Source organism: Convolutriloba macropyga, chromosome 7, assembly GCF_964194025.1.
Source record: "Convolutriloba macropyga chromosome 7, txConMacr16.3, whole genome shotgun sequence".
NCBI lineage: Eukaryota > Metazoa > Xenacoelomorpha > Acoela > Convolutidae > Convolutriloba > Convolutriloba macropyga.
In genome coordinates, this window is record NC_134474.1 from 36,124,779 (window position 1) to 36,142,653 (window position 17,875).

The following is a 17,875-nucleotide window of genomic DNA, read 5'->3' on the forward strand; positions in this document are numbered from 1 at the left end:
TAAAAACTGAGCGTCAGAAGACGAAACAAAAAAACATAGCAGGACAAGTCCTGACGTACAATTCAAAGATTTTTCATTGACTAAACAGAAAACTAGACCAAGAACGGACTATGAATGGATTGGGAAAACCATTTAGAAAAAAATCCGATCCAAAAAATCGAAAAAACTGCATCAAAGTGAAAATGCCGCATGTGAACAAAAAACCACTAGCGAGAAAGCGAATTTTTGTTCAAACACCGTTTTCTCACTCTACTTTAAATTTAGAGCGAAAAAATTTTACGCCGCAAAACAACTAGCTTTTTCGCTCCACTTCCTGTTTCGGCGTGACCAAAATCACTACTCCAATTTGACTTCAAAAATCATAAAAATGTGTGAACAGATCTTAAAACACAGCGCCACAATACAATTCAAATTCTTTGAATTGTAAAAATAGCAGGACAAGTCCTAAAATACAACCCACGAATTGAAAGAAAAACTTCGAACTATTGCACCTGACCAGCAGATAATTGAACAACCCCATCCAAAAAGACATTTTCAAAATTGGAGAAACAGAAATAATCAACCAAACAAAAAAAATTATTGCTCATACTGTTGAAGCTTTTACCCGGAAGGGCAAAAAAGATACAATTCATCATACTCAGTAAATCAAGCACAAGCCTTGAAAGATTATTCATACACTAAAGGTAGATAAACGAGAAAAATGACAAATGCTTCAGAAAAAACTGAAAGGTGCAAAATTTGTAAAGTTCCTTGTTTCGCAAGACCTGTTTAATTCATTTATTTGTCTCTGGAGTTCTGTCATGTAACCCATCTGCTAGACTTGAAAAAGTTTCGTTGGCCAGTAAAGATAGTTCAACTCAGAAAATGACAAAATTTAAAAACAATTGCAAATTTTACAAAATCTTGCTAAAATTTGTGATAATATCTTCAGAACCATTTCATTCTCTCCATTGATTGTCTAGTATCCACATTTCCATTGAAGCCTTAAATAGTTTTATTCGTTCATAAAGCTCGATAAAATGGATGATAATAATTCAGAAAATTTGAAATTCAAATTTTATGAAAAAAATGCTAAAAGTGTTACAAAAATATTGATAACAAATCCATTATCTCTAGCTACTACGTTGTAACTCATTATCAAATACTAGAGGAGATGCCAGGGACCATTGGGCCAGAAAAACTCAGTGTTGAAAAATTTAGTTAAAAAGCTTGCAAAAAGTGAAAGTTTTATTTAAAAGAACTGCTAAAATTCGCAACATTAAAAAATGAAAACTCTTTTATTGCTGGTAGAAACTTTGCAAAACCCTAGATGTTCCTTGGCCCTTCAGGCTCAGAAGCCTAAAAATGACAAATTACAAAAAATATTAAGACTAGCGTGCCGTATAATAGAGATAGAAACAGATAGAGATATAAGTTGAAAAAATTATCGACACCGCTGAAAAAGCTATGTAAGAACATTCAATGATAAAATGATATAGCTTGCTAAAACTCATTGGGCAGAAGCCTTTTCAATGCAGAACCTTATTCCACATATGAGTTCCTTTGACCTTAAACTAATTCAACTTAAACTTAAGTTCTAAAGTGCAAAATCATTTTACTGAGTGAGGTAAGTCACATCTGATCAAAATCTAATCAAGCAAATGAGCTAAGAACAATTTCTAAAAAGAGTGAGAAAGGACGTCACACGCGCTCGCAGATGCCGTTAGTGAGATGAAGAAGTCCTTCAGAAAATTTGCCTTTTCAGATTCGCTGTGTTAAAAACAGAGCGTCAGAAGACGAAACAAAAAAGATAGCAGGACAAGTCCTGAAATACAACCCATGAATTGAATGAAAAACTTCGAACTATTGCACCAGACCAGCAGATAATTGAACAACCTCATCCAAAAAGACAATTTCAAAATTGGAGAAACTGAAATAATCATACCGACAACAAAAAAATTATTGCTCAAATTGTTGAAGCTGTTACCCTGAAGGGCAAATAAGATACAATTCAACATACTCAGTAAATCAAGCACAAGCCTTGAAAAATTTTTAACCACTAAAGTTAGATAAACGAGAACTATGACAAATGCTCCAGAAAAAACTGAAAGGTGCAAAATTTGTAAAGTTCCTCATTTCGCAAAACCTGTTTAAAGCATTTTTTTTGTCTCTGGAGTTCTGTCATGTAACCCATCTGCTAGACTTGAAAAAGTTTCGTTGGCCAGTAAAGATAGTTCAACTCAGAAAATGACAAAAATTAAAAACAATTGCAAATTTTACAAAATCTTGCTAAAATTTGTGATAATATCTTCAGAACCAATTCACACTCTCCATTGATTGTCTAGTACCCACAGTTCCATTGAAGCCTTAAATAGTTTTATTCGCTCATAAATCTCGATAAATTCGATGAACAATTCACGAAAAATTAAAATTTAACTTTTATGAAAAAAATGCCAAAACTCGTGTTATAGAAAAATTGATAACAAATTTATTATCTCTAGCTACTACGTTGTAACTTGTTATCAAATCCTAGAGGAGATGCCAGTGTCCATTGGGCCAGAAAAACTCATTGTTGAAAAATTTAGTTAAAAAATTTGCAGAAAGTGCAAGTTTTATTTAAAAGAACTGCTAAAATTCGCAACATTAAAAAATGAAAACTTTTTTATTGCTGCTAGAAACTTTGCAAAACCCTAGATGTTCCTTGGCCCTTAAGGCTCGAGAAGCCTAAAAATGACAAATTTTTAAAAATCTTGAAAAAATTGCAAATTTATCAAAAAAAAGCTAAAATTTGTGATATTAAAGCATTGAACACAAATCGATGGCCGAATAAAATTTTTAAGTAAACCATTATCAAATCCTATAGAAGTTTTCTTGGCACCTAAGTTTGTAAAAACTTAAAAAGACAATAAAATTACAGAAAATTGAAAAAAAAATGAAAGTGTTAATTAAAAATAAAAAATTGCTAAAATTCGTGATTTTAATAATGTTAAAAAGGGTTCTTCAATTGAAACTCTGCAGTAACCTATTGCCAAACCTAAGAGAAAATTCCTTGAAACCCAGGGCTGAAAAAGAGCAAAAAATGACGAAGTATTTTCCAAATGGCATTGAAAAAAATTGAAATAATTAGTATGAATTTGCATGTTGTTTTTAGTGCCAAAAAACTATGTCTTTATCATCTTCAACAAACTCCAATTTAAGACTGGTTCAAAAAAATTAAAAATGACGAGAAAACGCAAAAAAAATTGCAACATTTTTGGCTCGCTAACTCCTAAAAATGACATTTTAACCTTGATTTACGGCCTTCCCAGTAGCTTCACCGCTCTAAAGACTTTAAAGTCTTCTAAACGCGACTAAGGGCCTCTAGTAAAAACTGGCCTCTAGTAAAAACTGATGCCAGCTAAGCTTTGCCTGTTTATCCCATTTTGAAAGCTCAAAGTCATGAGAAAGGCGTGAAAACATCTTAAAAACACAGCTGGCAGATTGCCAGAAAATAGCCGCAATAGCTTTGTAGATCTGCAGTCTCAAAAAAAGTAAGAAAGAAAGACCAAAAAAATTCGTCTTTTCATTGAAGGCTGATATATTTTCATTTAAAATCTGTATAAGTTTTTGCTGCTTCTATTCGCTGCTCTCTAATAACCTTCAATTAGAGTGACACACACCCAATTGACCTTAGCTCTTTGAATTAAAGTAAATAAAAGTCAATTTCAAAGTCAGGAAGTCATCTTTGTGAGTGAGGTAAGCCAAGTGTGATCAAAAATTTAATCACGCAAATGAACAAAAAAACTCGCTCCGCTAAGAGCGAAAAATGACGTCACGCAAGCAATTCAGTTGAAATTGCATGAACGAATGAACAAAAAGTGGTTGTGACGTCTTATGGTCGTAACAAAAATTGCGACGTCGAAAAAAGAAAACCAAGAGAAGGCCAATAATAGCCCCAGCTATCGCTGTGCGGCTATTAATAAAAATACAGAGCACCAATATAATCCAATTTTTGGAATGTGAACACCAAGAGCCCCGCAATATAGCTCCACTCCGCTTACAGCTTCGCAGTTCTAAAAATTTGAACATAGCCTGCAGATTGCCGGAAAATAGTCGCCTTTGTTGCGCTTGATGCATATCGGGATTGAAACAGAAAAAAATTCACAGAAAAGAGACAAATTCACTGAATTTTTTTGCTGTTTTATTTTCAGTGTCAAAAAGCTTTCTAATTTGGCGTGCAGTTTCAGTTAGATTCTAAAACTATACTTAATTCAGCTTCTAAACTGAAAACTAATCAGGTCTAAAACCTGTCTTCTTTGATTTGGCTCTTTTGACTGTGACCGTATTCACTATTGCGTAATTCAATACGTGAAAGAATTTAAAATCCATTCAGTGGAAACAGTGAGTGAAGTAAGTCAGAAGTCAAACGTGAAAGTCATGACTCATGTAAAACGAAAAACTTCATCAAAAGGTAAAGCGAATTAGAAAAATGAGAGCGCTTGAAAAATAGCCTTTTGAGAGAATGACGGCGGCTATCAAACATAACCAACTACCATAGGGCGAACTCCTGTCAAAGAACCGGCAAGCTGTTGCCTTTGTCAGCAGTCAGCTAGGGCTTAGGGATGCTAGCATTATGGGGGGATCACGCATTGGGGTTTTACTTGTTTATCCCGTTTTTGAGGACGAAAAGTTAAAAGGGTAGGACGAAAAATTGGTCTAGCAAAAAACTACAAAAGAGGCAATAGGGCTAATATAATTGCAGCAAACACCGTTTGAGATTATTTAATCGCCATAACTCATCTTGGAGTCGTTAAAAAACCTACACTCCTCTTCGAGTCGAAAAAAGAAGGCAGCTACCGATACAATTCAAATTCTTTAAATTGGGAAACGCTAGGTGACTTTTGATAATTACCTGGTTTCTAGCAGTCTGCTGAGGTCGAGCCTGAGGCCCAGTGTCACTCCAGTCACCTCGGATCCTGAGACGTCTAAATATGGATCTACTTCCAACGTCGGAATTGCCTTCTGTAGTAGGCTGCCCTTCACTACTCTCAGGTAGCTTAATATGCTGTGTCCTCTCTTGACTCACTGTCGATGTTCCCATCGCCTCTCGTTTATCAGTTTGTCTAAACAGAAGAAACTGCTGAATAATAAACATTTCTAACGCGAGAGCAGCATTGAGAACGAAACATAAATTCACTAAAATCGGCCAAATTGATCTCGAACGACAGGTGGTTTCAATTCCCAAAGAGAACAAGGTAGATAACGCAAATATCACGAAGTCGAGCGTAAAAAATTCACACGAAAACTCAACGAGCAAACGTTCTAGAACAAAATTACAAACCAATCGAGCAAAAATCTTGCATAAAACGACACACGTCGAAATTGCTTCGCTTGAGAGCAATTAAAAACAACAGTTAAGGTATTCCCCAAATCATATCTTGAGTGCGAAGAAAAGAAACCTGGAAACATTGGAAAAATTGTCGTAAAAACACAATGATATTAATAAAAACTACTAAAAATTTATTTAGCTAAAAAGAAGCAAAAGAATACTTTTCGAACGTATGAGTTCAACTACATCAAAAATAGTTTCTCTGTGTTGACTAAAACTTTCGATGTGCCTTACCTTTCTGAGCATAGCACTTGCTCATTAGCACTTCTTCTGTAGCACGAATATTTTCCATCCACTCCGAACAGGTAGAGAGAGTCTCCAGAGTAGCTGACGAGGACCTCCTGGCCTGTCTGAGGACAGAATTTCACACTTGTTATTCTTTTCCTGACCGGACGATCACTTGCTTCTCCCTCACTAAAGTCAATTTCAATCACCCTCACTTAGGATTATGGAGCTAAATTTGTTAATAAAATGCATGACTTGCTTAAACTTGAGTTTCAAAAGTTCTCCTCTTAACATAAAATTTGACAGTTTAACACGGGGCCATTTTGTTAATCACAATTTCGAACTTTTCTTTGCCAACTCACTCATTCTGTCGAAACGCATTTCAAACCAAGAAAAAATAGCTGACAGATTGCCAGAAAATAGCCGCAATAGCTTTGTAGCTCTGCAATCTCAAAAAGATACAGTCAAAGAAACAGACAAAAAAGAAATTTATTTTTTATAATATGCTGAGATGTTATACTTTGATTAGGAATCTATATAATTTATTGATGCTTCTATTAGCTGCCCTCAAATAATCTTCAATAAGAGTGACATGCACTCATTTGACCTTATCTCTTTGATTTAAAGTAAAGAAAAGTCAGTTTGAGAGTGAGCTAAGTCGTGTGACCAAAAAAAATGATCACGCGAATGAAGAAAAATCTCGCGCCACGACGAGTGAAAAATGACGTCACACACGCAATTCAGCCAGAATTGCATGAACGAATGAACAAAAAAAAGACTTGAAGTGATTGTGACGTCATAAGGTCGCAACAAAAATATTGACGAAATGAACGCATCAAAGCACAGAAAATAAAAATCTAACAAAAAAGTCAAACAAAAAGAAAAAATCGGCATAAAAAATAGCAAAAATTTTGGAAAAATCAATTTATTTTTCATGCAGTACAAGCAAGCATACAAACGAAAAACGTTGTTTAGGACAAAAAAACTACTTATCCAACCACGCCATATCAGTCAAGCCTTAATTAGCTCACAAACATCTCTATTTGAATTAGAAATAATAAATTGTGCAAAATTTCTCAATTTGTCTAATTGAATAGAAAGAGACAACTTTGTATGAAAAGAAACTTGTATCGTTAATAGTAAAAACAGCCGACGCTTGAATCGGCCTGAAGCTTTAACTCAATTACCAATAATTTCAATAAAACACTGCAATGGGCCAAAAATCGCACAAAGACTTGAAAATTAGCAAATTATTTGAAAATTTTTCAATTTAATCACCAAACGACAAAAGAAACAGGATATAAAGGAAAAAAACAGTGCCGCACTGTCAAATGAAATCAATTGCAAACAAAAAATACAAGAAAATGGCTTAAATCATTAATTTTAACAACTGATAAAAACAGCTGATAACAACTATATGTCTCAGGAAAATGATAGACTGATACATGCTAGAATGCGAAGAAGCACAGAAACAAAAACAAATGAAAAAAAGAAGACTGGTTCTTGATTCTTGAACAGTAACAAATCAAATTGAAAAAAATGTAGAAAAACGATTACATTCCCTTTTAAGCATGAAAATATATAGCTATCCTCTGAGCAATCCCTGAATAGATCAAAGTGTAGAAACCTAGTTCAAATATTGGAAACAAAATATTTTGAAAATAAGTTTTTTCGAAATTGTTTTAAGAAAATCTTGCAGACATTCAAATACCAGACGCCACCAAATTATTCGATTATTCGTATATAAGTCAAATAGGATCCCTGACATTGGACAAAAAGACTCAAAAAATAAACTGAAAAATTGGACAAAAACTGTCAACATCGGCAAGCATGAGTACAATTCCATGAAACAAGACCTCACGTAAAAAAATGAATTCAATGCATAAAATATCACAAGTTGAATTACCGCATGCACTGATGTTGAAAAATATCTGCTTAAAACTCTAAAGTTGAAGAAACTAAATTAAACAAAGCCAAAAACGAATTAAAAAATTGGGAAACACGAGCTCATTTAGAATTTAAAACGCATTATCAGACACTGAAAAAAAACTGCGGTATCATTTTCTGGGGTTCAAATATTAAAACAGCTTCCAGTAAAATTATTTCGACAAAAAATTAAACTAACATAGCCGGAAGATTGTCGGAAAATAGCCACCGCGTTGACGCGCTAGAAGAACATCGGGATCAAAACAGAAAAAGAAAAGAAAGATTGAAATTGACAACATTTTTTCTTAAGTTTCAAAAACAGTTCTAATTAACTGTGAAGTTGCAGTTAAACTCAAAATCTATACCTGTTCAGCTTCTAGACTGAAGGTTATCAGGCTTAATACTAATATCAGCTAGCAATCGCTCTAATGAACTTTGACAAATTAATGTACTATGAATTAATGACCGGGCTTTATATGTTTATCCCGTTTCTTTTGATTTTGCTCTTTTGAACTTGACCGTATTCACTTTATTATGTAATTCAATAAGCGAAAGAATTTGAAATCCATTCCGTTGAAACAGCGAGTGAAATAAGTGAGAAGACAAACATGAAAATCGTGACTTACGTAAAACGGAAAACAAACGACTAACGTCGGGCTCTCAAACGACCGGCGAGCGGTGGCCTTCGTCAGTAGCTTTCCAGGGTTTAGTGAGGCTAGCTTTAACTTGATTCGACACTGCAATTTTTAATTTTCCAGCGTTGTTAGTAAGTAAATCATATAAAAATTTGATATTTTAAAAATTTGCGACATATTGCAAAAAATTTGAAAGAAAAGCTTCCAGATTTCGCAGTGAAAGTGTTCAAAACTATTTTATGTCTCTGGAGTTATAACAAGCAACCCATCTGCAAGACTTGAAAAGCTGAGTGGGCCGGTAATGATATTTAAACTCAGAAGAGGACAAAAATATTCGAAAATTTTGAAAACAATAGCAAACTTCAATAAAATCTTGCTAGAATTCAAGATCTTCGAAACCATTTCATTGTCTCAAGAGACTATCCAATATCCCTAATTTAAGCTTTAAATAGTTTCACTGGCTTATAAACATCCATAAAATTTTAACATATCATTTTCCAAGAATTTGAAAAAAATATAAATTTTATCAAAAAATTGCTAAAGCTGGAGTCAATAAAATATTGATAGCCATTCCATTAACTGTCATCAAAAGTTGGAAGAGGTCCCTAGAACACTACTGTCAGAAAAAATGACCAAAAAATTAAAAAGATTAAAAAACTTGAAAAAATTTCAAATAATTTTAATAATCGCTGATATTAAAATCCTGCAAAAAATTCCATTATAACTAGAAACTATGCAGCAACCTATAATCAAACCCTAGATAACGCTATATGACTATTGAGGCTGGAGAAAACTAAAAACCGGCAAAATTTTTCAAAACTTAAAAGAAATGCAAAATTTTTCACAAAAAAATTCTAAAATTTGTCATATTAAAAAATTGAAAGCTATTCCATGGCAAATAACAATTATTCAGTAGCTTATTATCAAACTCTTAAGGACGTTTTCTGGCATTTGCGTCTGGAAAAACGTGAATAATGGAGAATAAAAGTAAAAAAAGGAAAAAATCTCAATGTTTTCAAAAAAAAATGCTAAAAATTCACGTTTTGAAAAAAAAATGCAACAAATGCTAAAATTTGTCAAGTTAAAATGTTGAAACCATTCCACTACCACTAGAAACTATGCAGTAAGCTATTATAAAACCATAGAGGACGTTGCTTGACACCTAGGGCTGAAACAAGACAGAAGGACAAAAAATTTAAAAAGCTTGAAAAAAAATGTGAGAATTGGTATAAAATTGCGTGTTTTTAACCATCGGTTGTTTGTCAGTAGCCACGGGGGGCGGAGGGGGGTTGAGCTGGGAGACGTATGGGGAGGGAGGGGTGGTGGGCAACAGCGCGGTGGGCGGGGGTGGGGGTCAACTGTGGGGGTGTCTTCAACCTCTAAGAACCGCCCTTCACACCATAAGTATAAGTCTACAAAACAGTTTGAGCTGAAACAGAGCTGAAAGGCTCTAAGAGCACTTAATGCCCTCTGGGCACTACCTTTTTATCCCATTTTTGAGGACGAAAAGTCAAAAGCGTCAGACGAAAATCGGTCAAGCGAAAAATCGCATAAAAAAGACCGACAAGACTAACAGAATTGCTACAAACCTCATTTGAGAGCAATTAAACGTGATCAAAAGGTAAAGCTAATTAAAAATTATAGACGTTTGAGAGGATGGCGGCGGTTATTAATAAGCAAAAAAACGAAAAAAACGGCTAAAATGGTTATCTATAAGCGGCATTCTGTCAAAACACTTTTGAAAGTCGAAAAGACATTCACTGATCGAAGTGCATGATCAGAAAACATCTCTGGCTCAGAAAAAAATAGTTCACGCAGAAAATTTTACTCTGTTTCGCTTTTAGGTCAAAACGCCGTCTGAACGAATATACTTCCGGTAGAAAAAACCTTAAGAAAACCAATACTCCTCTTCGAGTCGTAAAAAACCTTAAGAAAACCAAAACTACGAGTCGTAAAAAACCCAAGAGAACGACGCCATTATTAGCCCTAGCTACCACTGTACGGCTAATAATAAAGATGAAATACCAAAACGGAAGGAAGCAGCTAAGTACAAATTTTTTTTAGCAGTAAAGCTAAGATTGTGTAAAACTTAACCTGGATTTGACATAGGCAATTAAGTAGGCATTGTAAAGGTGTCAGATTTTGACTAGCAAAAGCTCAACTTCAGCATTGAATTTAAGCATAAAAACAGACTGAGAAGATTATGATTAAGGGCTGAATTAATCTGACCTACTGACCGGGTCAGCCATTTTATTCAAGTGAGCATGAGCTTTTTCTCTTTACAGAGGCAGCTAAATCCAAACAATATTTTTAAATTAAAAATTTATCAGCAACTCAAGTGACGAGATCAGAATTTGCCAAAGAAGAGAAGAATATAGTAACATACTATTTTTATGTTTACTTATTTTGGCACTATTAAGTATACACTAATATTGAATGGAAGACGAATGGACGTACTTGGGTGACTTGAGAGGGCAGAAGCGGATGAATGCTCCTTTGAGGTCTCTGTTGCTGCCTGTGGGGTGCATGAAGCGCCTGTCCATGAGGCGAACGATGCCATCCGTACAGCAGACAGCCATCTGGTAAGGCACTAGTTGATTCACAGCCAGAGAACTCACTCCGCATGATGACTTGTAGATGACATCATGATTGCACCGAAACCTGAGTTCCAAGAAACAGAATATGAACAACTTGCGCAGATTATACCATCTATACAAAATACCCGAACTGAAATAATACCTTTACAACTCAAAATTCTGATGGTAAATATCATAAAATGACCCTCAAAGATTGGATGACTTTGAGAATGAGTATTGAGAACTGAGTGATTTTGAGCGAGGCCTGTTTTGTTTAATTCGAATTTTTGAATAGAGACAAACCTTTTCTTGCAGCTTGTACGAGTTCTAATGTCAAACAACCGCACTGTACCATCCTCTCCACATGACATGAACGAATTGGGTTCTTGTTCTATTGTTTCAACGTTCGCCGTAGACCCCTAAAAACAAAAATGAAGCTCCCTAATGTTCATTTACATAATATAATGTTCCGATCATTGCTTAGAAGGCAAAATCATTTTTTATAGAAAGAGTAAAGTCACGCGGCAAAAGTAGTTATGGAAAGGGAAAGTTCCATTAAAAAATGACCCCGCTGTGCAGTGTCAATAACTTTAAAGCGAAATCACGTCTGACGGTATCTTGAAAGAAAAACAACCATAACCGACTAAACGTCGGAAGAATTGCTCTTGAACGACTAGTGGGAGCTCTAATCAATTGCAGCCTGCTTCAGTCGGGGGGGGGGGAGGGGGAGCCTAAATGGGACTAAGAAGTTCTATAGTGGGCTTCAAATAACCACATTAGAGGTTAACATATGCCACTTTTAAGATTTGAAGTAAAAAATGACACCAGTTTCGGCGCACTTTTCATTTGACTTTTAGTATTAAATTGCCACCAATTGAGTTCAGCTGCTTGAAATTGTGATTGAGAGAGAATTTTAGATCACGCGAAATGCAAAAAGTCAAGGGCGTAAAAGTCACTCGAAAAGTCAAAATTGTCAAGCGAAAATTTTGCATAAAAAAAGACACACACATACGTTTACAATAATTGCTATGAACTACGTTCAAGAGCAATTAATTACAACAATTATCAACGGAAGTAAAAAAAAAACAATTTTTATTTACAATAGGATTTACACCATTTTTTTGAAATTTTTTTTTATTTATTTCAAGAAAACTGACCCCTCGAACATTCAATAAACTGATAAAAAAAGTAAAAAACAAGCAACAAAATCCATGAAGCAGTTCTAAATATAATCGTACACACAAAACTTATCTTAACACCAATATAAACAAAAACATTGCAAATACCTTGAAAAATAGGCAAAAATTCATTGAATTTATCAACTTTCTTTAATAAAAAACAGAAAAGTGGACTGCCATCAAAACAAAAGGTCAAAAAATAATCGGAAAAAGTAATTGCAACCAAAAAGCCCCCCCCTGAGCCTGCAAAAAACAAAAAGACGAGAAAACCGCTAAAATATGTCCAAAGCAGCAAAAGAAACAAAAGGCAAAAACAGCACAAAATAAAGTTGGTCTAAAAAAACTCAAAAACGCGCAATTAGCTGATAAAATAAGTGTGTTACTAGTTTACCATACTGCTTTGAAAATCCCACACGCGAACACAGCTACTTTTCTCATACACAGCTATTTTCACAGCTATCTTTCCCGTTCTCGTTAAGAACAGAGCCTGAACAAAAATGTTTTTTATTCTCAGCCTTTGCGTTTCGCTCAACACATTAGCCTCTACATCCTTTTCAATAATATGCGACTAGTAAGAAACCAAAGACCAATTCCTTTTCTATTCGTATGAAACTGATAGAAATCCACTACTAGCCATTGATTCGTAAATAGAACAACGTTTAGCTTTCAGCTGTTTAAATTCACTTAACTGAGAAGTGGTCATACCACGCAAATCCAAATTCCCGATATATTACAGCACATGAACAAAATTTGCAGCAGCCAGCAAGAATACCGCTAAGTTTCAGCTTAATAACTGTCAACAACCATTTTCCAGAAAATTTCACCGTATTAAGGTTTTGAGATATCGCGCGCGTTGTTAAAACCAAGAACATTATACTCTGCTAATTTAGAAAACTTAAGATGACAAACTTGCACTTGAAAAATTGTCCGAAAAATCTCATCAAACTGCATTGCCTTTGATCGAGTATTATAAAAAAACACTGAATTTCTTCTGACTAAAGCAGTGTATTTAGTTTTACATATAAAATCACAAATCAAAAACTTACAAAAAGCAAGAGATTTTTGCATCTTAATAGATCACGAAGTTTAAGGACAGATTAAAACAATAAATAATGACTTTTTACATTGAAGAAGCAACCAACATTATTTTGTGATACGAGAAACAAAACTTGAAGTTACGCCATGAAACATTCCCATAATTATGCGTTTGAAATTTAGCGGTGAACTGTTCAAAGAAAATCGAATTTTTGAGAGCAGCGTAATTACGACGATAGAATAGAAAATTTTAGGGCAACTTGTTTTAAACACCAAGACCTCTTTGGAATAAGCGTTTGTCGTAATATTTGCCCCTGCTAATTGATGAATAAATTTTCCAGTTTTTTGATGTTGATGAAAGTCAAAATTAAATAGCGAGATATAGTTGTCAAAAGAGGGGAAACGAAAGTTAATTTGTAACATAGCTGTTCTATAGCTGTATATCTAAGGCTCAGTGAAGTTGTTTTTAGGCTGTTCAATAGAGCCCCGAAGTACGTCCGGATAATTTAAATGGATAATTACTAGACAATCTTAATAGGAAGTATTTTTCTGTGGTAGGCAGTCTCTCAATTTGTATAAACATTTAGAACCTGGGGACATTTTGGAGAGCACATGCTTAGCTTCAAATTGATAGAGCTCATTTAGTCTTATCGGCGTTCAGCTTTAGAGTCAGTGATATAGAGTAGGCTAGTATAACACCTCTATTGAGTTTTCAAAGCAAGTAGTCTCACATAAACTACTTAGAGTTTTCAAGTGAGTTTTTTAACGGACATTACGGTTGCGCTGGATTGTTAGAAAGACAGCAACATCCGCGTTTGACTGACTTCGCGCGTTTTTATTTCTAAATTGTTTACATATAGATTAAAGAAAAGTAGTCCCAGTACCGTTCCATGTTCGATCCCTTGGTGGACAAGTCCAGTCTGATGTTATTTTATTCACAGTTAACCTTCGCAGTAACATAAGCAAAGCTTATTCAATAAATTAGCAGCAAAACAATAACCAAAAACGCATTAACTGAACAAAAAATGTCAAGAGCACGGATTAGCGATTTTCTTTATCGGATATCTATTTAGGGTATCGAATACCGTAATTTACCAATCCCAATCTTTGTTAAGCAGGAGAATAAAAACATGTGGCTCCACGCCAAAGAAATACATTAAAGAATAAAGTTGGTCAAAATGCTTGGGATGTGGCTAAATATTTCAAAGAGTCAAAGAAAATCACGCTTTAGATGATATAGGTACGATACAAAACTCCAATTAAAATTAGGAAACTGAAGTGATTGTTGCAAAGCACTTGTTAATATATGTCCTCTTCGCAGTTTACTTATCAGCGTTTATGCAAGCCCAATTAACCATAGAAAAGGTGGTTTAGTCAAGGTGTTCATGTTTCATTTAAAGACAGCGCATAAAGATGCTGTAAAGTGAACTGATTTTTTGTTATTCTCATCAACCCTCTCTCTGTAAAGCTACAATTTTTTTTGAATAAAAAAAATTTGCTCCTACTTTCATGTACAAAAAAATGCATCAGACTGCAGTCCCAATGCAGTCAAAAATGATAACTAAACAAAGCCTCAAAAATAGCAAAAGCAAAAGAAACTATACTTAACGCACTTTCCAAACGTAGCAGATAACCAGAAAAAGAAACAAAACTTTGTTTAAAAAATTTCCATCAAAATGCTAAATGAAGATTTACAGCAACTATTCTGAATCAACCCTTTTAATTTTTTCTGTTCGAGTAGCGGCGTAACCAAGACAATGCCCCGCCAATTAAAAGATGCAAAAAACTAGAAAACCTGGAAAAATTACGTAATCATTTATTCTATTATATGAACTTCACTATATGACCTTGAAGTGTCACCTTTTAGTAACAATACCTAATAAATACCTTGATAAACTAGTGACCAGAAAATTACTTTAGACAGCTCAAAGTCTGAAATAGAAAAAAATCTTACAGAAAAGCAAAATAAGATGTTACCTTATTTGAAAATTTCCACGACTTGCGACTACATACCTTGTTTATATCAGATTGTCTGGTATAGTGTGCTTAAAATTACCATATGACTACCACATGATAAAAAAACAAAATAGACCAAGAAAAAAATTTGGAAATGAAGTAATTGAAAAAATCAAAAATCCTGTTATTTTTAGTAATATTCTATAAAAAGTGGTGTAGTCTCATAAGTTTTCTCAAAGCCTATTAATAAACGGTTCATGAGTAATCATCGCTAAACAGTCGAAAACACTTCAAACATAAGCAAAAAACAAGACTACAAAAAGCAGCAAAAATTTCACTCAGTAACATAAAAAACAAAAACTATAAAAACTGCAAAATTTTTTTCACTCAGTAACAATACTCATCAAAACTAAATAAACAAATGAACATCATTAACTATACTGAAAGCCAGAAAACAGAAGAAATAGGCAATTCAAAATACAAGTCAGCAAACAATTGACTATGTTTAGCCTTTTTCGTCGGCTTAAGCAAACTTATATTAAAATCAATAAAATCAAAAGTTCAGCAAATTTAATTAAAAAAATTAAAAACTAAAATTTACCTAAGATTGAAAAAAACCTAAAAAGAATTAAAAAAACCTCTAAAAAAACGTGCGAAAGCGCGAAAATAATACCGAAAATAATCAAGATTTCATATAGAAGTCTAACATATGATTGTGACTCGCGAAAAAGCTCCCATACGTACAATTGCCTGTTAATATGGCTCGGAAAAATCATGCTTGGAATTATGCGATAAAAAATTATCCTCACATAATCAAACAAAAAATTGCTCACTTGGCGAAACAATTTTCTAATATACTTTTTTGTTCTTTCTCAAAATGCGGTATGATCCAAAACTCCTCTCTTCTCTTTAATTCGCTCAATGATCAAAACACTAGCAAGTGCATCTTACATCCTTATAAACTCCAAAAATATCGACAAAAAACATAGCCTCAAGAATTCCGGAGCAACTCGCGGAGTCATCCCTGCTAAAAGCAACCCTTTCAAAATACTATTACACGCTAGGAAACTCAATAAAAAAACAAAAAAGCAATAAAGGCAGTAATTGAAATAGTTAGCCGCAAAAACAAACTAAACTGGAAATTATTTTTGGTTGTAAAATAGAAGAGCGCATAAAACCCAACACAATACATCTTTCCTAATCAAACTTGGATCAGTAAAAAACTCACGCAGTAATAGGAAAGCTGGTATGCTCACAAGCATGTCTAATTGAGCAGAAGTCGAAAAACTGCGAGAAATTGGCAAAAAGTTTCAAATTTCTGTCAATTTTCTCAACACAAATACCATTTAGCGCTATAAAAAAACGCACAAAATTGATACCTCAAAAAGCATGTCCTGCAATGAGCGGCTATTCAATTCACAATGAGAGCAATCAAAGCCAGCAATGCGCAAAAAACTGATTAAACATTAGCAAAATGAATTAAAAACCTCCAAATTAGCATAAAACTTAGATTATTGACCTAAAAACTCAAAAGACTGTCGAAGGAAACTTTCATTGTCTTAATTGCCTTTTTAGAACTCTAGACAGAAAAAAATGAAAAGCAAAAAAAATTCTGGGAACGATGCATGAAAAAAATCTTTGAACCCTTAGGATTTTTTTTCACATCACACGTCAAATAATGGCTCTTTAAAACAAGGGTATCAACAAAAAAACACAGTTTTTGCTCCGGTTTTCAAATTTTTTTAGCAGTCAAACCACTACAAAATTTAGAAGGGTGGTATTTCCTGTTTCAAATTCACTCAAAAATCATTATGAAATAACATAACAGAAAGATCGCATCGATGTCAAAATGAATTTATGCTCCAGTCAAAACGTTACGAAAAACAATATCAACTGTTTTCTGATTTTAACTGAACGTTTTCACAAATCAATTCTAGAATGAAAAACTGAGGAAAAATGAAACCTAATATCTTTCTCCTGAACAATTTTCGCAAGTTTTTTCCAAAATTTTCAGCTGATGAATCTTGTCAAACCAAACGTAATCAACCAGTGGTTACCAATAAGACCCACTAAACAGCAAAACTACCCAGAAATGTAAAAAAGCAAACTTAAAATAACGTAACCGACTAACGTCGGAGCCAATTGCCCTCAAACGAACGGCAAGCGGTTGACTTCGTCAGTAACTAGCTAGGTTTTGTTAGGCTAACTTTATCATAATTGAAGGGGTGTGAGGTGAGCGTAGTGGGGCGGGGGTTGTTGTGGGGGTGGGGGGTCAACCTCTAAGAACCGCCCTTCACACCATAAGTATAAGTCTGCAAACAGTTTCTGGTGAATCTCATACTTTGATACTAGTGAGCTGAAAGGCTAATGCCCGCTTGGTGCTACCTGTTCATCCCGTTTTTGATGACAAAAAGTCAAATAGGTCAGACGACAAATCGGTCGAGTGAAAAAGCGCATAAAAAAGACCAACATGACTAATATAATTTCTACAAACTTTGTTTGAGAGCGATGAAACACAAATTACATCGTTTATTTCAGTGCAAATTGGCCTAAGTTTCAAATATCTCCTGTTGTAACAGCCCATATAATTGCAAATAGACAAAATATAATGAATTTAAATTTAAAATGTATCTTAAAAAGCACAAAAACGAAAGAAATAGGCAGAAAGAGGCCAAAATTTGTTCACAAAAATCTAACCAACCAGTAAATTAATAGCTATCAAAAGAAGAGTTTGCAAAAAAATACTCTAAAACCAAACTCTCGGAATACAAAACAAGTGGAAGAACGATACAAAACAACCGTGTAAGAAGGCAAAATGACATAAATAGCTCAAAATTGCTTCTACTTTAATGCTTTCGATGGTCAAGAAGCTTTCTAACGTACAATTAGGGGTTACTATAGTTAAGGAAAATCACTTTGGTTGAAAAAAAATTAAAACTAGCAAACTGTTTTGAAAAAAAAAACATAGATGGCAGATTGCCAGAAAACAGCCGCAAT

At 34.2% G+C, this 17,875-nt stretch overlaps 1 protein-coding gene across 2 annotated transcripts in view; it reads right to left on the minus strand.

Annotated features, from left to right (window-relative positions):
• LOC142342820 (DDB1- and CUL4-associated factor 6-like) overlaps positions 1 to 17,875 on the minus strand; it is a 79,435-nt gene that overhangs the window by 13,835 nt on the left and 47,725 nt on the right. For both annotated transcript variants that reach the window (XM_075394416.1, XM_075394415.1), the window contains exons 3-6: positions 11,013 to 11,128; positions 10,591 to 10,794; positions 5,582 to 5,761; positions 4,871 to 5,081 (exon numbers count right to left, since the gene is read on the minus strand). In XM_075394416.1, coding sequence (XP_075250531.1) covers positions 4,871 to 5,081; positions 5,582 to 5,761; positions 10,591 to 10,794; positions 11,013 to 11,128 — 711 coding nt within the window. The remainder of the gene's footprint in view (positions 1 to 4,870; positions 5,082 to 5,581; positions 5,762 to 10,590; positions 10,795 to 11,012; positions 11,129 to 17,875) is intronic.